The sequence below is a fragment of the Cucumis sativus genome, chromosome 6, assembly GCF_000004075.3.
Source record: "Cucumis sativus cultivar 9930 chromosome 6, Cucumber_9930_V3, whole genome shotgun sequence".
Lineage (NCBI taxonomy): Eukaryota > Viridiplantae > Streptophyta > Magnoliopsida > Cucurbitales > Cucurbitaceae > Cucumis > Cucumis sativus.
This window is the reverse complement of record NC_026660.2, coordinates 4,798,307-4,818,219: the sequence shown is the minus strand read 5'-3', so window position 1 is coordinate 4,818,219 and position 19,913 is coordinate 4,798,307. Positions and strand designations below refer to the sequence as shown.

Sequence of the window (19,913 nt, the reverse complement as noted above, 5' to 3'; positions counted from 1 at the left end):
ATATATACTCATAAGTACCTCATTTTAGTATTATAATCAAAATAATCAAAGCACCAAAATAGTTGTCTTTTTTTTTTTTTTACTAAAATAGAATATAAAGTATTACATCTTCAAAGTTAATCAAAATATAATTTATTTTTAACATTAGCTTATATTCCTCTAATCTTCTTTCATCCATATTTATTAAGAAAATTGTAACATTAAGAAAATTGTAGTCATTTACATCGTAAATATTATTTCAAAATCACTAACACCCAATAATTAAATATACGTGTTAAATTTATGAAACAGTGTTATTCAATTAAATGCAAGAAACCAATTGAGAATTCGGTAGGGAAAACCAAATTTGGGCGTTAGAACACATGGCTTTTCAAAATCCATGATGGGTTCAGCCTCTCAATCTTTTTTTCTTTTTCCTTCTTAAGTACTAATGGCCGAATCGCCACTAATATTTTTGTTTCCTTCAACGATCGCTACAATCTATATATATATATATATATCAATAACAATAATAATAAAAAAGTACCTTTACAAATTAAGTTTTTTCCCCCTATTTTTGATGGTCTTGTTTTCTTCAAAACTCAATGGGGAAGAAGAAGAAAACAGAGGAAATCAAAGTAAGTTAATGCCGTCTTTGTAGTTGTTCTTTTTTCTCTCTCTCAAAACGGCGTCGCTTTTTTCTTATGCGGTAAAACACCGTCTTCTTGAATTTAGCCATTAACTGCAGAGTTCAAAGTCTCAATGCATTGTAAAGCATGTGAAAGAACTGTGGCCAAAGCCATTTCCAAATTCAAAGGTAAACTCCCTTCAAAATAATAATAAAAGAAAACTTTTTGTTATTATGAATCCTTTTAAATTCGATTTATTTTGTTTGACGTTGATGGTGTACGATAATGTTGAATAAGGGGTGGAGAAGTTTATGACAGACATGGGAAAGCACAAAGTTGTAGTAATAGGTAAGTTTGATCCCCAAAAAGTTATGAAGAAACTAAGAAAAAAGACGGGAAAAGCCGTCGAGATGGTGGTCGACAAAGGGACAACGGTGAAAGATGCAGCCGTTGTCAAAGACTTGGAACGAACAAACCCGAATGATGCTAATCAGTTGATGATGTTAAGTTGTTGCAAGGAAATTGCTCAGTTGTTGGTTTTGTTCAGTGATGAGAATTCAAATGCTTGTTACATTATGTAAAAGAGAGGCTTTGAACAAAACAGTAATAAACTAAGAGTTCGTTATAAGATCAAATATATTGCTAACTTTTGACGAAAAATCACTCTTTTGAAATTGGCCATACTTTTGAGGACAGCATAATTTAGCTATCTTAACAAAATACGAAAATATGGTGGATTGAATCCTAAGAATGGTAGGGGGTGCCGGTTTGGTTTTGGTCACGAAGAAAATTAAGAATCTTGCATTAGATCATATACTTTCTAGAATTGTACGAGAAGTATTTGTTTATACAGCCTAGATTGATAATGTGTAGTTGTAAGTATACATAAGTATGACGAAACTGGATATGCGATTTTCAAATTTGTACATTACATTGAAGTGGAACGCTGCGACTCATAAAGTTCTCTTCTATGTCATGATCTCAAGAGCTTCCCTGGTTTGTCCTAGCATATTGAATACTGTAGCAGCAATATGTGATGGAGTAAGACCTGCTTCCGCCAGTTGGTCTGCTGGCGATCCGTGGTCGATGTATCGGTCGGGAAGGACTAGCGGTCTCCACTGCAAGTGGTACATGAAGTGGCGAGATTAGGAATTTCATTTAACAATTTTAAAGCAGAGATTTAACATTGGTTTGTAGGAGATTTATACCTTCAAGGAGCCGTCAAGAAGGCCATCAAGGGCTAGAAACTGAATGACATGAGACCCAAATCCTCCAATCGATCCTTCTTCCACTGTGATTAGAATCTCGTGCGATTTAGCAAGACTTCGGATGAGGGCTCGGTCAAGTGGCTTGCAGAAACGTCCATCTGCAACAGTTATTCGTAAGCCATGGCGTTCAACCATAGATGCAGCAGCCAAACAGTTTTGAACTGCCGTTCCATAGCCCAACAGGGCCACTCTTTCCCCTTCAAGTAAAATCCTCCCTTTCCCAACCTGTTAAAGAATTGCTAATTAGATTGTTGGTATGACAAAAAACTGTTAAAAGATGCAACCTAGGATGTTGTGAATGAGCACCTCGATAGGAATGCCTTTATTCCCTGGTGGCAGCTCTACACCGATACCATTACCTCGTGGATACCGGAAGCAACTGGGTCGGTCATCTATAGCTGCAGCTGTAGCGACCATGTTAAAGAGTTCGGTCTCATCAGATGGAGCCATGACCACCATGTTAGGCAGGCATGCCATAAAGGTAACATCGAAAGAACCACAATGAGTGGGGCCATCTGCTCCAACTAAGCCTGCTCTATCCATGGCAAATCTCACGGGCAACTTTTGCAAATCAACATCATGAACTACCTGCAATTTGAAAACAGATAAATTTCGTTGGAATTTTTTGAGAAAACAGATAAATTTAATTCCCTTTGCTAATGGAGTATCAAGGATAGGCATGAAGCCAATGCTTGCCTGATCATACGCCCTTTGCATGAATGATGAATATATCGCACAAAATGGTTTAAGGCCTTCACAAGCCAAACCAGCAGCAAATGTAACAGCATGCTGTTCAGCTATGCCAACATCAAAGCATCTTGTTGGAAAACGTCTTTGAAAGAGATTTAAGCCTGTGCCTCCTCCCATTGCAGCATGGATTGCAATAATATCTTTGTCCCTTTCAGCTTCTGCAATCAATGCCTCTGCAAAGTACGTTGTGTACGACTGCGTTGGAGCCTTGGCTTTTTGTTGCTTCCCAGTAGCAGGGTCAAACTTTGTGACTCCTATATATAAGCCATAATTGTAAGTTGTAACCTAGTTTTTGAAACAATGCAAACGATAACACTTCATTCTGAAAAAATGATCTTTCAAGAATCTTTTGTTTACCATGGTACTTGTCCGCAGCCTTTTCAGCATATGGATAGCCTCGTCCTTTCTCGGTGACAACATGGATGAGGACTGGACCAGTGGTTTTTGTACTCTTAACTTCCTTAAGAATGGAGACAAGATCATCCACGTTATGACCATCGACAGGGCCGATATAATAGAGCCCGAGCTCCTCAAATAATGTTGATCCAGAACCACTAATCATCCCACGAGCATATTCATCAACTTTTGCAGCCAATTCATGCATAGGACCACCAATTTGTTTCGTGACACCCTGGAACATGATTGTATTAGGACAATTGAACTCAAAATCATTCAGATTGAAGGACGAAGGCGTGATGTTTTGCTTTGGTTCACTACTTCTTACCTTGGCTACCTCTCTCAATTCTCTGAGAGGCCTGTTTGACTGCAGCCTGCTGAGAGCACTGCTCAAAGCTCCCACAGGTGGTACAGGCCCGTCGAGGGTTGCAGTTGGTAAAGAGACTTGTTTGTTGTCATTAAGAATAACAATCATGTCCGAGTCAAGGTACCCGGCATTGTTCATGGCTTCATAAGCTTGCCCTGCAGTCATGGCACCATCACCTATAACCGCAATCACATTATTCTTTCTTCCCTTGAGATCCCGGCCCACAGCCATTCCTGTTGAGTTACAACATTGAAATTGCTGAGAAACCTCTCGGTGAAGTAAATTGTTTGTGAGCAGTCAGTCAAAATTCAAAATTATTAAAACTCGGGCAAAAATTTCAAAATATTCTTTTTCAGTTTGTTTATAATTTTGTTTGAATTAATATTTTGATTTTTAGAAACTGGATAACAAAACAAATAAAATAAGTTTTTTAAACAGATAGAAAAACAAAAATAAAAATCGTTTTCAGACAATTAGACAACTTTCCACGACTCCAATTTCAATAGGATAATGATAAAATCTCAGATAATGGCTCAGATTATGTTCTGATCTTATCAACCAATCTCACACAACTATCTTTCTCAGTTTTCAGTTGGAGTTAAAAGCCAATTACCTAAGCCTGCTGAGATGGTGGTGGAGCTGTGCCCTGCACCAAAGCTATCAAACTCACTCTCAGAGCGTTTCGTGAATCCCGACAACCCATTCGTCTGTCTAATAGTTGACATTTTGTCCCTCCTTCCAGTTAGAATTTTGTGTGGATAAGACTACAATCACCACATATTTCAGAACGTATTAAAATAAAAGGCCAATGACATCTCTCATCTCACCAAGTCAAATATAAATATTTCCCAAGCAAGAAAGTGCAAAATGAACAGCACCTGATGACCAACATCCCACAAAATTCTGTCCTGTGGAGCATTGAAGACATAGTGAAGAGCCACCGTGAGCTCCACCACGCCAAGGCTGGAACCCAAGTGACCACCAGTTTTAGAAACGTTGAAGATGACATCGGATCTTACTTCATCAGCTAGTTGATAAAGCTCCTAAATCAGCAATAGCCCAAGAGTAAATCAACATTACAAAGAGTATCAAACGGATTCAAGAGTTCAAAAAATTAGTTCCAGACACCATAAGTAATTGTCCATATTAATGGGGCAGACGACACAGTAGGTTGAACACAGAAGCTTCCATAATTTCATTTTTTTTTTACTTTAGATCCATTTTATTCAACTATCGCAAAGTTCAAGGGTTTCAAGTCAAAAGTTGAGATATGTAGCTTTTTTGGTTCTTTACAAAGAAAGTGGAAAGCTTGATTTGATATTTGTGATTTGGGTTTTTAGTTTTCACCTTGACGGATAGATTTTTCATATGAATTGGATAGTTTATTGTATCCAAAAGAGGAGTTGGTGGCCTCTGAGAAGGATACTCTCCTGTCTCTGAAAGTGATGCACAGATCCCACCTGGCCTTTTCTTGACCTGCCTCGAAACAAAAAGCAAACAGCCACACCTTTCAAATTTATTTATTTATCTTGTTTCTGAATTTAAAATAATCAAAATAGAAGGTCAAAATTCAAACAATAATAACAAGAAAAATTTTAAAAAAGTGAAAGGAACATTTTAGTTGTAGCTCTCCTCCTCAGAACAACGTCAATTGAAAAGGTGAAGAAAAGCCACGATTTACAATTTTCAATTGAAAAAAGATCAGAAAGATTCCTTTGTTCTCACTTGGGTTTTTCATCAAACACTCGGTGCGCATAATTCCCATCCTATTTTTCTAAACAATACCTGATTAACCCTTTTCTGAAATCGGAAGACCAGATCCGTTCCCCATAAGAACCGAGAAGAAACAGCAACACTTGAACCATCATGCTCTTTCAATCCAACTCGGCTAACATGAGCAGGAAAAGTTAGCATACAGAGCGCCATTAGTAGAACTCTCAAATCAAACTACTTCAATCGCAAAAAATCAAAACCCAAGTGAAGAAATCCAAGAAAAAGGAGAAGCAATGCTTTGATCTTCTCTTTCTCTCTGTTTCCGTACCCACTTTCTACGTGTCTTATAGAGAGAGAGACCGTAGAAGAAATTGAATGAACTGTTTTTGGCACTAAAAGAAAGTGGTAATTAGAAAGGGGAGTGAAAAGAATTGAATTAAATTAACAAAAGAATTCCAATGAAAAAACGAAGCGTGGGTTGAGTTGAATGTGGATGGGGAGTGAGGGAACAAATTGAAGCCGCATTCGCTGGGTGTCGCTTTGTTCTTACAGTGCGCCATGGAAATGGCAGCATCGTGTTCCTATTGGTCCACGTCGACAGAAATCACATAATGGATATATGTGGATAAAAAAAACACATCTCCCCAACTCTCTCTCAATTATTCTTCCCTTCCATCCCTAATTTCTTAACCCTATAACTTGAAATTTGAAAGACTAATCTTTTTTTTCTTTTCCTACAAGTCTTACGAGGTTCGAGTCTATAAACTCTTGGTCGAGGGTATATGTAATTTTCTTTTGTTTTTCTATAAAAAAAATATTATTTAAGTTAATCTTGGAAAAACCACCATCAATCTGACTATAGTTAATTTAGTAGATTTTCAAACCAACATCCTAGTTGAATTCTCCATTTGAAACTTTTTAAAACTACCTATGATCAACCTCTCTCGCTTCTCGATCAACTTCCGTTCGGTCGGTCGACTAAGTTTTTCTATCTATCATGCTCACTCCTAATGTAGAGTATAAAGTCAGAATATCGAACCTTCTGATTGAGTATATGAGTATTTTGTATTTGTTAAGTTAGACCAAAGTTGCTTTAAAACAAACTTTGATTTGGGTTCTAATGGTATCAATTTTTTAACCTCCAGTTTCACGAATAGGTTATTGTAGTTCACTTTAGCTTATAATATCATTTTAAATCTCTCTTAGTGTTAGAAGAATGGTTCAAATAATCCAAATTTACATGAAAATGAGAGACATGGAGGGACAATTTTGAAAATCTCTGCATTAGTAGGAACATGAGAAATGATACATTACTTTTTTTCAAAGTCAAGTTAGTTACGTATATCCTTAGTTAATTAGTATGACTTACCATCTTTGAAAAATATAATTATATGTGGAAGATAAATTTTAAAATTTCATGAGAGAATGTGACAAATTTAATTTGTAGGGAAATTGCCAAGGTTAGTATAAACATAAAGTTTTTCCAACCCGAGCAATGACCTAAATGATACGTTCCCCTTGTCAAAATAATTAGTTCAACATTAATTAGTATGACTTATCATATTTAAAGTAGAAGGTACAATCTTTCATCCCACAATTTTTTACTAAAAATGATATATTATTTTTATTATATAGACTATGTATATGCAATGTCTTGGTACCAAGATTCATAATCTAGATTCAACAATTGACACCTCGACATTTTCTGCAACTTCAACTATGTCACCTTTACTTATTTTAAAAGTTTTTAAGAGTGAAAGTTGTCTTCACAAACTAATTAACATCGACCATTTAACATGTTTTGTGTCACCACTTACATGTACTCTAAGAAAATTTCTAAAATATCATCAAACATAAAATTGTTCAATACTAAGTAGGTTTTGATTTTGGAATTTTTACAAAAAAGAAAAAAAATAGAATCATTTCTATTTTGGGCCTCTTTTATTTACCTAAAGGAAATAGAGTTAAAGATGAAAATGCTTTTTTTAAAAGCATTTTTTTTTTCTAAATCATCTCATTACTTCTTGTTCATTGTATCGAACACAAAAATAAATGAACGATGAATTAATGTAAATTGTGCATCTTCAACCGTTGAAATTTCAAATATTGATAAATAAAAACTTATGATTCCTTGTACCTAACATTTCTAAAGTCTACGTGTCAATATCAAACTTGACTCATAAAATAAAAAGTCAATTGACTTGGAAAATAAACTATAACAACTTTTATATTAAAATTATGTGGCTATTAATAATTCAATCAATACATAAAATAATTACACATTTCATTCACAATGAGAACTCAAATCCTATACTTTGAAATATATATATATATATATAATTATTCAGGTGAGGTCATATTTTGGGTTCAATTTTCAAATTAATACGTCATTTTCGTTCATCCATGCAATATAATTTTATTTCTTTTTTCTTTAATTTCACGCATTTTCATTGCATATATTTATTCAAATTCAATGTTATTTACTCACTAGGCTTGAAATAGGATGAAATATCCTATAAGTAGAAATTAATATTAAATTAGAAACAATAACATTATAAATGTATGAATATATGACCTCTTACCTACTATGATACTATCTTAAATTATTAATTCAATCCAAAAGTTTTTTTTTATAAAAAATACTTAAACAAGTGAAAATTAATATTAATTGAAGAGGAAACAACGATGCAACAGCTTGAACTCCAAACATTTTGAAGCAACCTTGTTTGCCTTGAAATTTTTCTTTCAATAAACCTCCCAATATCATCCTAAATCACCAACATCAGTTTTATAGTTAGTACAAAATAATATGGGAAAAAAAAGTTAGAAATTGAAAATTGATTTTAAATCTGTAGAGAGTCGGAAAATAGTTTTACCACTAAACTAACTTTTCAAATTTAAATTATTTCACCTTTTTATATATATACAAATGTAATAAAAAGAACATTAAGTGGAGGAAACCAACTATGCTAAATTCTTATGATTTTAACAACAAAATTTATCTTATAAACATTTTCAAATTGTTCTAAATAAGTATCAACCATTGTTGGACTTGCCGTTGTGTTTTCTCCTTTATCATAGGTTAATGAACTAAATCAAACTTCTTTGAAAAAATCAAACCAAACTTCTTTGAAAAAATCAAACCGAGATTCGAATATTTACACACTTCAAACTAGAAAAATAAAAATGGATAAAAAATCAATTAAGAAATTAACATTTAAAATAACATCACGTAACAAAAAGTTACCGTTAAATTATAAATAAATATTCAAAATTAGTTATATCTTTCTATAACTTTCAACAGAATATTATCCTAAGAAAAACATTGAACAAAATATTTCTGAGGCCTAAAAGATAATATTATATTCAACTGTATCACATAAAGTATCTCAAGATAAAGAAAAAGAATTGGAAAAAAAATTGTTTATTTATTTTGGGGTTCATTCAATTGCTACTTAAAGCTGTGTTTTGTTACCTTTTATCTTCTTAGCCAAAGTATGATATGTATATGCATTTCTCTGGAATTTTATTTTAGTTATCATATGATCATCTTCTCTAGCAAATAGGGGGTTAGGAAATACATGGCTTCGGTAATCATACCATCGCCTCCTGTTCTGCTAGGAAACTGAGAACCAGGAAATTGGAAAGAAGATAATGGGTATTTCTTAGGTTTGACATGAAATAATTAGTACTGGTGCTGATAAAATCTTAGGTTGATAATCATGTGTGACTGACTGAATTGTTAGTGTCTATGGTCGTATGAGGTCATCCATTCACATCCCATTAGCTCAGGCTCATGGTGGAAATAATGGACCTTGGAGGTCTTCCACATTCAGAAGGGATGGTGGAAATAATGGATTTGGTGGTGGAGTTGGGCTCATGGTGGAAATAATGTTGGACCTAAACCTTGGTTTTTCCCATGATGGTGACCACACAACTCCCTCGCCTCATGGGTACTGTTAGTTGACAAGTTCAAAGCAAAGATTTCCCAGTGGAAAATCTCCTTGCTTTCAAGAGGGATGCCCAGCCTTGATGCAGTTTGTGTTCAATAGGCTGCTATTGTTTGCCAAAGTGAGGTTAACTCAGTAGAATTGTCATGTATATTCAAAAGAAGGAAAAAAAAGGCTGCCATTGTTATTTTTCTCTCCTAAAAAATTTGGTGGTCATTATAAGTAGTATGGAGAAGTTGGGCAGATAGTTTTCTTGTTTAGAAATGAGCAAATACTGTTGTTATTAGAGTGATGGTGATTACAACAAGGTCAGTAGTTATTTGGTTAAGTGGAAAATCACCTCTCTACCCCTTGCAATGGTGGTTTGGGGATAGGATCTCTTAAAAAAAATTCTCGCTCTTCTCTCAAAATGGCTGTGGAAATTCTCAATATAAAGGAAGGCCCTTTGGAGGAAAATGGGTAGCAGAATTTATGGTGAAGGGCCTCTAGGATGGATGATCCCCTCAGCCTAAAGGTTGCTCCAAAAATGCAGCCCATGGTTTGACACTGATGTTCTGTAGTTTGTTAAGTTCAAAGATGGAAGCGTGCAAGAGATTTGCTTTTAGAGGGATGTGTGGAAGCCTTTCATGAAGCTTTTCTTGAAATTTGTAGCTTCTCTTAGGACAGAAGCAACAGTGGCAGGTTGGGGTAAGGTGGACTCCTCTGGTGCTTTCTCTCTTCTAGAACACTTCTCTTGAAAATAGGCCAACTGATACGGTTTGTAAGTTAAAAATTCTTAAGCAGTTGGAGGTGTTTTCATGTTGGTATTCACACGACCTTTGATACTCTTAGACCATATTGAGTCTACTGTAGAAGTCTATCGTCGATACATTTGCTATATTTGCAATATTTAAAAAACATTGCTAACTCTTAATTATTTCTCTTAAAATGGTTATGGAGGGACATTTACCCTTCAAATTTAAAGGTGTTATTTTTTTGGATTGGAGGCCCTTTTTATAGGTTTAGGCTCTTTTTAAATCCTTTTATGTTTCTTTAAGAAAAGTTTAGTTTCTTATTAGAAAAAGAAATCAGAAAGAAGAGAATTGCAATGGAGTTGGATATGGCTTTTGATTTAAGTATCAGTAGTATGGATTGTGATCCAACTTTCATGGTCAATGACTCGATAATGAGGCCGGCTCTCATGGAAAAGTCGGAGGAAGAAGTACTCTATCCATTTTCCATGAAAATATTCATCACTCACTTCAAAACATCGCCTCTGGTACATATTCTTTGCTGGTTTAGGAAGAATATTTTCCCCAATGGCGTTCCTTGTTAGAACTTATCGATCATTTATCTTTTCAGAATAATTGTTTCAATTGGGATGCATTAATGTAAATAAAACTAGCCTCTTTTATTAGATAAAAAGTGAAACTTAATTAAGCACATAATACCAATGAGTTATAAAATGAACACAATAACGTAAACATCGATAGATGCATCCACACATCTCATGTAGGTTGACCGTGCCCTTAGCACCATGGATTAAGGGCATTCGGTTGGTTTTGATATCCATGAATTGGTGCATAGCCAATCAATCGGTCTCAAATGGACATTGGTCTGACTATGATCAATTTAGTAAATATTCAAACCAACTTTAATTATTGAGGAGTGCAAACCAGCCAATGTCCATTGGTAGATCAGTTTTGATTTTTCTTGACTTGAGTTAAAGAAGAAAAACTTATCGACTTAGATTTTTCTCAAAGTCGAATGTCCATTGATAGATCAGTCGAGCCCCACCTCTTCCCCAATGGATCGTCTCTGGTTGGCTCAGTTTTTCAGTCATCTTTCAAATGAAGTATTCAACCACAAGGATGGAGAGCCAACCCCAAAACTAAAGGGGGCAGGTTGTACAACTACAAAATCCCTCCAATTATCTCATACTATGAACTGAAAATATTTTTATGATCAGATGTAATCCTAAACTTATTTTAAAATTCAAGAATTTTTTACCGGATATATTGAATTGCTAAGTTATTTATTTGTTTACTATAGAATTAATTGCATTCTATTGAAAAAGAATGAAAGATTATAAATACATTTAGGAATAGTTATTAACCATGTGTTTGATTGTTTAATTAGAAAAATAAGCATAATTTTTCTTTACTTCATAAGTTTGACTCTATTCTCTTCCTTCAGTCTATGACTAAGATATCGATATTGATATCGAAAATTATATTTTAGTCTATGGATATTTCTGTAAGTCACAAAACTTATAAAATTCATTTAGACTAATACGTACTAAGTTAGTTTTAGTCAAGAACTAAGTTATGAATATTATTCTTTTCCATATTTGACTAAATAATTGACATTGTTTATGTTTTAGAATCATTTACAAAGATGTTGATGATTTGTATGGATGTTTAATGTTTGATTTACATGTATTTTCATTGTTGATTGTGACCTTATCTTTTTTTGGCCTTTTTGGCCTTGTTGGTTTGGCTGTATTGCGTCTTAGTTGATGCATGAGAGTGCAGCCACTACTCATTGCCATTCTCTATTTTCTTGTGTTTTACAAATTTTGCCTGTTCTTGTTTCACTTTTTAGCTGGATATTTTGTGGTGGACATCCTTTCATTTCATCATTTTCTATTCTATCTCGTCATACATTCACATTTGATAACTATATTCGTCACGGTATAATAAACATACTAAAAAATATTTTAAAAAATTTCTTCGATACTCTAATAATATTCATTATATTTATAGCAATAAAGAAAAACTGACAATCTTCACGTGATTTTTTTAAAGGTGAATATGAAGATTTAAAATTGCATTAAAAGAATAAAAAATAATACATTTTTTTAAAGTTTAAATTAAGAGATAAGTGTTATACTCTAAACTATATTTAGATAAATAATTGAAGTATTATGAACAAAGATTGCATGCTTAGGTAAAAGATAATTGTAGTTTAATTTTAAATAGTTCAAAATTTTAAATAATCTTTATAATTTGATTTAAATAATAAATTATTTAATTTAAAATAGATTTGCATAATTAATAGATAAAGAGAGAAGGGATTAATTTCGTTTAGATTCAAATTTAAAATGAATCTGCATAAAATGCAATATTTAATTGTGATTTAAAATATTTTAAAGCTTTTAATATGAGATATTAAATGAAAAACACTTTCTATTGAATATTTAAATTTCCTTCATGAAAACACTGCATAATTAATCTCTAGACTTACTCTAGTTATAGTTATGATTAGTTGAAGATTACATTCTCATACATATCAGCCACGGTAATATTGTGTTTGCGTTTTTAATTGTTTCAAGAAAAGAGTTTGGATAAAATTCGACTTTGCTACAAAATCTAAATAGTTTGTTTGTTTTGAATGATAATTTTCTAATAAAATATCTAATTATGATTTAAATATTTTAAAACGAAAAATAATATCTATTAAATATTATTGAATATTTTATTTAAAATCTCTCTAAAGAGAATGGATTAGAGTGACCAGATCTTAAATATGGCCCTAAGAACCCTCATGACAAACAATGCATAATTAATTAATCTCTACTACTTCTCTATTTATCAAAGAAAGTAGAAATAACTGCAATAGTATGAACAAATGGTGGAGTTGAACTAAGGAACATTTAAATTAAGGTTAAATCCTAATTTGGTCTTTATATTCTCGACTTTGATTAGTGTTTTTGGTCATTTTACAACTTTGGTTTGTTTTAGTTTTCTTACTGAGTTTAAAAATTGATCTTAGAGTAGTAGAAGAGCTAAAAGGGAAGTTTGGACCTTCTCAATTAAACATAAATCTACAAAGATATTTACAATTTTAAAATCAATATCTTCAATAAATAAAAAAAGAATCCTTGTCATAGACTCATAGCTCATAAGAAGATAAAGTAGAAAAAGACAGTCAATGATTGCATGTTTTATTTTAATGCATTGGCAAGTGATGTCTTTCTTATTTCAAGAACAAAACACAGCAGCAGCAGCTTAGCTAGCTGTTAACAATCTCCACATCAGTGACAGCTTTGCTCATATGCAAATTCAGATCTGTCCTCATGGGAGATGTCTAATTTTTTCTTCACAAGTGGATAAATTTTATATATATCTACTTTCCATTTTCATTCAGTTTCTATTTAAGGTACAGTTATTTTAGCTACTTACTCCTCACATTAACCTTTGCTGAGTTATACTGTTCTTTGTTCTTAGTTCTTTAGTGAGAGATTTCCATGGCCATTGAGCAGCACAAAAGTTTTGAAAATGGTGACAGTAACGGCTTACAAGCTTTGGAAGAGTCTCTTCTTGTTAGTCATTCTTCAGATTGTGAAGGTTGTGAAAAAGCTGTGAAAAGATCAGAGTCCTCCTTGTGGATGGTTTTCATCTGCACATTGGTTGCTGTTTGTGGCTCGTTTGAATTCGGATCGTGTGTAAGTTTCGTTTTTGTTTGTATGAACGTTATTGTCGTAACATTAGTTATGACATGTTTGAGAGTGATTTTGAAGTTGAATTGCTTTACTCTAATGTCATTGTCTTTGTGTTAGTTAGGACATGCTTGATAATGATTTTAAAATTGTTAAAGTTACTTGAGCAGTTTTTTTTAGTATTAAGCTTATCTTTTAAAAAGTTTATTATAAGGATAGTTTTCTTGTTTCTTTATTAAAAGAGTTGAATTTTCAGTCAAGTTTTTTTAAATAAAAGTTTTTAAAAACCTTTTTTAGTATCTAGAACTTTACTTATTTTTAAAAATCGGTAAAAAGTAGATAACAAAACAAAAGTTGTAAAGGTGAAATAAGTGTTTATATCAAACGGAAACTAAGATTATCAGCTTTGTCATTACAAAATCACTATAAAACTTGCTTTGAACCTAACTGAATTTATGATAGGTATAAAAAAATCTTGTTCATGCAAATCAAAATCACTCTCAAACATGCTCCTACTTACTAACCCAAATCAAAAATAAACATGAACAGTTTGGTGAGCTTATGTTGTACTTTTTACAGGTAGGCTATTCAGCACCAACTCAATCTGTGATTAGGGAAGAACTCCACCTCTCTCTGCCTCAGGTTCATTTCTCTCTTTTCACAACAATCTTTCTCAATTTTGCAAGTGAATTCTACCTTAATTAAGTTTTATAAAAAAAAATGACAGTACTCCATGTTTGGATCAATACTAACAATTGGAGCAATGGTTGGTGCTGTAACCAGCGGTCCAATCGCCGATTTCATTGGCCGAAAAGGGGTAAATTAGAGTTAGCTTGAATTGACTTTCTAAGTACTTAAAAACACATTGATAAGTTTGGAAACATGTGTAGGCTATGAGAGTTTCGGCTACGTTTTGCATTACGGGTTGGCTAGCAGTTTATTTGTCGACGGTACGAGCAATATGCATTTATGGAATATTTTATCCTTGATTAAGAACAAGCTATATTTCCTTACTGACATTGCTTGTTTGGTTTTCTTTATGATGGTTCTACCAAAGGGAGCTTTATCCCTGGACTCTGGAAGAGTGCTCACTGGTTATGGAATTGGAGTTTTCTCCTATGTGGTAAAGTTTAACCACTGAGCATTTTAATTCTTGTATGAATTCTTTCATGTGTTAAAATTGTGAAAAGCTTGTTTGATTACAGGTTCCTGTATTCATAGCAGAAATTGCACCGAAGAATCTACGAGGAGGCCTCACAACACTCAATCAGGTGAGGAGAATGATAAACATAGAGTCCCTTAGCTTTTGTAAAATCAGTAAAAAAGTTTAAACAAAATGGTTATCAAACAAACTCTTAATTCTGGGTGGTTATCTTCTTTTCGATCGGAAACTCGGAATATCAATCTCTCATTTCTATCCTTATTTGTGATGCAGCTTATGATTGTTACAGGGGCATCCATTTCCTTCTTATTAGGAACAGTGATAACATGGAGAAATCTTGCTTTAACTGGTCAGCTTTCTTAGAAAAACCTCTCTCTACTGCAAAACTAAACCAAAAAATAACAGAGAAATTAAAAGAAACAACCATTGTGGAAAAACTTCAAACCGAATTTTTCACTATGGGAAAAATTATTGCAATCACTTAAAAATTTATCGACGTAGGCTTCTTTCACGGTTCTTGGAGTTCATCATTTTCTTAAACTTTTCTGACGTGGGATAGTTTGTCAAAACTCAACAAGACTAATATACTATTATTGAATGATTGGCATTGGTCTGCAGGAATCATTCCATGTGTTTTTCTGATTGTTGGTCTGTGGTTCGTTCCAGAGTCTCCTCGATGGCTGGTAACATAGCGTTTCCTTTAATCCACACTCCTTTTTACTTTGTGTTTTCCTAATGGAAAAATGAAAAGGAAGAGCGCCTATCTAGATTGACTTTTTAAGTGCTTAACAATATAACATGACTACTTGTTTGTAGGCTAAGGTCGGTAATGAGAGAGGCTTCCTCGTTGCATTGCAGCGGCTTCGTGGAAAAGATGCTGATATCTCTGATGAGGCTACTGAAATCAGAGTAATATATTGTTCTAACTTTTGTCGTCAAGGCTACGACAGACGACTCGTTTTTTCCAAAAGTAATTAAACTCTTCATTATCTTTCTAACAGGAGTACAATGAAACTCTGCAAAGTCTTCCAAAAGCCAAACTCCTGGATTTGTTCCAAAGCAAATATATCCGTCCTGTTATCGTAAGCTTCTTCATTTGTATAACATTGCTTTCCTAAGCTTACAAATATTACTTCCATCCGTAACTTTTCTTTCTTTTGTTACTCACTTTTCACTATAAAACAAAAAGAAAAATAGCTTTCTTTTTTAGAATTCAACTCAGAACTCCAAGATTTCTTAAGAATGTGAAAAGCAAAATATAGAATTAAAAAGAAGAAAGCAAACAAAATTGTTATCACATGAGACCTTATTAACTTTGATGATTGTGGTTAATTAGATCGGTGTCGGGCTAATGGTATTCCAACAATTTGGAGGCATCAATGGAATCGGTTTCTACGTGAGCGAAACCTTTGCATTAGCTGGTATAATCTGAAGAAACATTGGATTATATTGTTCTTCATTTTTCTTGCTTCTTTTATTTCCTCATTGTTTCTTATGATATATGAAATTGCAGGCCCCTCGTCAAGAAAATCTGGAACTATTTCTTATGCTTGTCTTCAGGTACTTCGATTGCTTAAACTTTTCTTGCCATTTTGATTCTTTAGCTTTTTCCATTGTCTAATTTAGTTATTTAAGGCCTTGTTTTTGCTCGGTTTTGTGTTTTTTAAATTTATCTTTGAAGAAATTCTTAAATCTTTTTAGTTAAATTCTAAAAACAAAACCAAGTTTTTGGAAGGCAGAGTGTTTGGTTATTGAACATTTTGTTATTATTTTTTAGTTTTCTTATAACTAATGCATATATGTGCGCCATAAATGATCTCTCTTGTTTTGTTATTTATACTTTTTGCTAATGCTCTCTAAGTAAGTTTTGAAAAAAAGAATCAGTTTTTAAATATTACATGCAAATCACCCTAAGAAATTGAAAGAAAATAAACCTAATTTTTAAAAACCAAATGGGTACAAAAGAGAGTCTACTTTTTTAAGTTTTCAAATTTTAGCTTAGTTTTTATAAAACATTAATAGAAAGTAGATAACATTAAAAAGAAAAAAACTCATTATTGATAAGTTTAGTCTTAAAAAACTTAAAATAAAAAATTAAGGATTGTCAAAACTAACAAGTTTTGACTATTGACAGATTCCGATAACGATAGTCGGTGCGATGCTAATGGATAAGTCAGGACGTAAGCCGCTTATAATGGTAAACATCTCTGGCATTCCTCTCCTTGTAATGCATTGCAAAGTAATATTTGGTTTGGGAGAAAGAAGAACAAAATTTGATAGCCCTTTTAAAATGAGCTGTGCCTTTTGAAGGTATCTGCTGGTGGGACATTTCTAGGCTGCTTTCTAGCAGGAGTTTCCTTCTTTCTCAAGGTAATCCCCTCAATCCAACTTTATTAGAAAACTAATCGTTTCGGTTTGGATCGATTTTATCTTTACGTCGTCCATGACTTTTTTTTCTTTTTTAATGTAGAGCCATGGCTTGTTGCTCGAGTGGATCCCAATCCTCACCATTTTTGGAGTTTTGGTAACTGATTTTTTTTTATAGATATGAATATTAAATATCGTTTTAGATTTATTTGAGAACCGTTTAGTTTTTTAAAATTACGTTTACAACCTTACTTTCATATATGTGGATTTCTTTTAATTTGTTACATACTTCTTGTAAGTATTACCAAAGATCAAAGTGAACTTCTCCCCAGTGCAAACTTGTTTTTGGACTTTGCTTGAGGATTCTAATCTTTAGTAAAGACGAAAACTAATAGAAAGACGAAAAGAACATTGCTAGAAAATTATAAGCATAAACTCCTAAAACTAAAAACAAAAGACAGTTGGTTTTTTGTTTTTAGTTTTTGAAAATTAAGTATATAAGCACTCTCTCACACGTCTAACTTTTCTTGCTTTGTTTCCAACTTTCTACCAATGTTATTGAAAATCATGTCAAATTTTGAAAGCTAAAAAAAGTAGTTTTTAGAAGAAGAAAAATTTTGTTTTTAGAATTTATCAAACACCGTGATATGAAATGGAAAGAAAATAAACTTAATTTTTAAAAATAAAAACCAAATCGTTATCAAATAAGACATAAATTGGTATCAAATGATTTTTGTTTTGTTATTTTTTCTTCAAATTATTCACATGGGATAACTTACACCTTCTTCAACTTCAAATTCAGACATACATAGCATTCTTCTCAATAGGAATGGGAGCTGTTCCATGGGTGATCATGTCTGAGGTAACTTTTACTATCTCCTAACTTCTTCTAATACCTTTTCTACTTGCATACATATACATACATGCCAATACATAATATACCCTTTCAAATTACACCCCCTGCTTTTATGGAATTGCAAATTCGCCTCTATTTACGATACGGTGCCAAACCATAGGCCATGTATTTACAATTATATCAAATTAGAGGACCTAATTTTTAACCGATAAAGAAAAGGCTTCAACATTCCAAAAGAAGGTAGTTTTCGCAATGCGAAAATGATTTTGAAATAAAAATCATTCATGAATTTAAGCAAAGTTCACATTTATCTTTTGAATATTTGTAAGGAATTTAGGATTTAGGATTCAATATATTATTCTTGAAGCTATCTTTCGAATATCTATAGATGAGAGTTTAGGATTCAATGTTCATTACTCTCGAAACTTCCAAAGATAACTCGAATCTAACGTTTTTTTTTTTATGGCAGATATTCCCAATTCATGTGAAAGGAGCTGCTGGGAGCTTGGTGGTTTTGGTGAATTGGTTAGGTGCTTGGGCAGTTTCCTATACCTTCAACTTCCTTATGAGTTGGAGTCCTTCAGGTCAATTTGTTTTGGCTAAACCTTTGGATTTTTAAAATTAACTTTATAAATCCTCTCTGTTACTCTTCCAATTCCTTGATTTGTTATTTACCTTTAAATGTATTTATTTATTTTTATCAATGTTTTTAAAAAATTCAAACTAAAATTTAAAAACTAAAAAAATAGTTTTTAAAAGGCTTGTAGTTCGTTTTAGAATTTGACTAAAGGGTCATTATTTTTACTAAACAAGATACAAAACATCCTAAGAAACTTAAAGAAAATAGGGTTAGATTCTCAAAAACAGAAAATAAAAAACTCGAGTCATGTTTGACAACTTATATATTTTGTTTTTTATTTCTATCCTCTAAAAATTAAGTATATTTTTCTTAAAAACTATATATGTTAAGATGATTATAAAAAAAAGTTAATAATATATTTTTTTTTTTCATTCTTGCAGGGACATTTTTTGTTTATTCTTGTTTTTCTTTGTTGACAATTGTATTTGTGGCAAAGTTAGTCCCAGAAACCAAAGGAAAAACATTGGAAGAAATCCAAGCCACCATCAATCCAACAAGAAAAGGATTTGAAACTTTGAGTTGAAACCTTTCTTATTTTCGATTTTATTTTAAATTCATCCAATTTTCCTTCTTCTTTTTTGATAGTATTCACTCATTAGAGAGTTCAAATGTTGTAGAATGAAATCATTAGTTTTATCCCTTTTTTTCCCTACTTTAACTTTTACGAACATTTTAAAGTTTCTTTAACAGTTAAATGTTGTTAAAAATTTAAAACTTAAAACTACATGGTAATGACTTAATACATAAAGTTGATTTCAAATTTAGTTATAAGTTATTGTCACATTCTTCCAAGTCTCAATTTACGTTTAACATTTAAACTTATAAAATAGTAAAATAGTACGTCTGTCCCATGGTACAATTTAACCTTATAAATGCTCCTAGAGGATTGTCCTTTGAGAGAGGGAAGGTTTTAAAAAAAACAAAATCGCTTAGAATCATTTGGATTAAAGGAATTGAGATGAAAATAAAATAACTAAGAATTAAGAATAATTCGTATACATTCTTTATGTGCATGAACTATATAATGGTAATTTTAAATAAACGACTCTTTAGGATTGATATAATATGAATTTATTTTTAAATTCTTTTGTAATTAGTTTATTAATTAATAAATTTAAAAATTATAGAGATTTTATGATTAATTTAACAAACAAAATACAAAATTATGTTTTAAAAATGTTTTATTAAGTACAAGTTGGCGGACCTTTTGTTTGTTAACAAATTATTCTAAACACGTTTACATCCATAACCAAACATAAATCATAAATTTCGAAGGAATCTTATGTTCAGTTCTTATTATTTTCAGTCATCCTTATTTTCAACAATCTTATTCTCATCTCAATTCTCTCAATTCATACGCTCTTTAATTAAGTTGAATACTTGAAGATTAAAAATGTACCTTTTAAAAACACATTA

At 32.3% G+C, this 19,913-nt stretch overlaps 3 protein-coding genes across 4 annotated transcripts; 2 read left to right on the top strand and 1 right to left on the bottom strand.

Moving 5' to 3' along the window:
* Nucleotides 1–584: 584 nt before the first annotated feature.
* Nucleotides 585–1,189, top strand: LOC101217044 (heavy metal-associated isoprenylated plant protein 19). Its single transcript, XM_004144995.1, has 3 exons — nucleotides 585–617; nucleotides 715–796; nucleotides 906–1,189. Exons 1-3 carry the CDS (start codon nucleotides 585–587, stop codon nucleotides 1,187–1,189), a joined length of 399 nt encoding a protein of 132 aa, XP_004145043.1.
* Nucleotides 1,190–1,380: 191 nt separating this feature from the next.
* LOC101214927 (probable 1-deoxy-D-xylulose-5-phosphate synthase, chloroplastic) lies at nucleotides 1,381–5,624 on the bottom strand. The gene is made up of 10 exons (XM_004144922.3): nucleotides 5,175–5,624; nucleotides 4,737–4,865; nucleotides 4,268–4,432; nucleotides 4,003–4,153; nucleotides 3,351–3,622; nucleotides 2,984–3,257; nucleotides 2,573–2,880; nucleotides 2,183–2,464; nucleotides 1,817–2,101; nucleotides 1,381–1,726 (listed from the first exon to the last, which is right to left on the bottom strand). Exons 1-10 carry the CDS (start codon nucleotides 5,313–5,315, stop codon nucleotides 1,577–1,579), a joined length of 2,157 nt encoding a protein of 718 aa, XP_004144970.1. The 5' UTR covers nucleotides 5,316–5,624; the 3' UTR covers nucleotides 1,381–1,576.
* Nucleotides 5,625–13,041: 7,417 nt separating this feature from the next.
* LOC101214686 (sugar transporter ERD6-like 16) lies at nucleotides 13,042–19,265 on the top strand. 2 transcript variants are annotated; one of them, XM_011658355.2, is made up of 19 exons: nucleotides 13,042–13,192; nucleotides 13,261–13,478; nucleotides 14,052–14,114; nucleotides 14,200–14,289; nucleotides 14,363–14,422; nucleotides 14,530–14,595; nucleotides 14,678–14,743; nucleotides 14,908–14,983; nucleotides 15,253–15,317; nucleotides 15,451–15,543; nucleotides 15,636–15,716; nucleotides 15,971–16,055; nucleotides 16,148–16,194; nucleotides 16,769–16,831; nucleotides 16,945–17,004; nucleotides 17,105–17,158; nucleotides 17,804–17,863; nucleotides 18,327–18,441; nucleotides 18,878–19,265. In XM_011658355.2, exons 2-19 carry the CDS (start codon nucleotides 13,281–13,283, stop codon nucleotides 19,018–19,020), a joined length of 1,485 nt encoding a protein of 494 aa, XP_011656657.1. In that variant the 5' UTR covers nucleotides 13,042–13,192; nucleotides 13,261–13,280; the 3' UTR covers nucleotides 19,021–19,265. The 2 variants fall into 2 exon arrangements, with proteins under 2 accessions (XP_011656657.1, XP_004153836.1); XM_004153788.3 differs by having other exon boundaries at nucleotides 13,190–13,478.
* The last annotated feature ends 648 nt before the right edge of the window (nucleotides 19,266–19,913 follow it).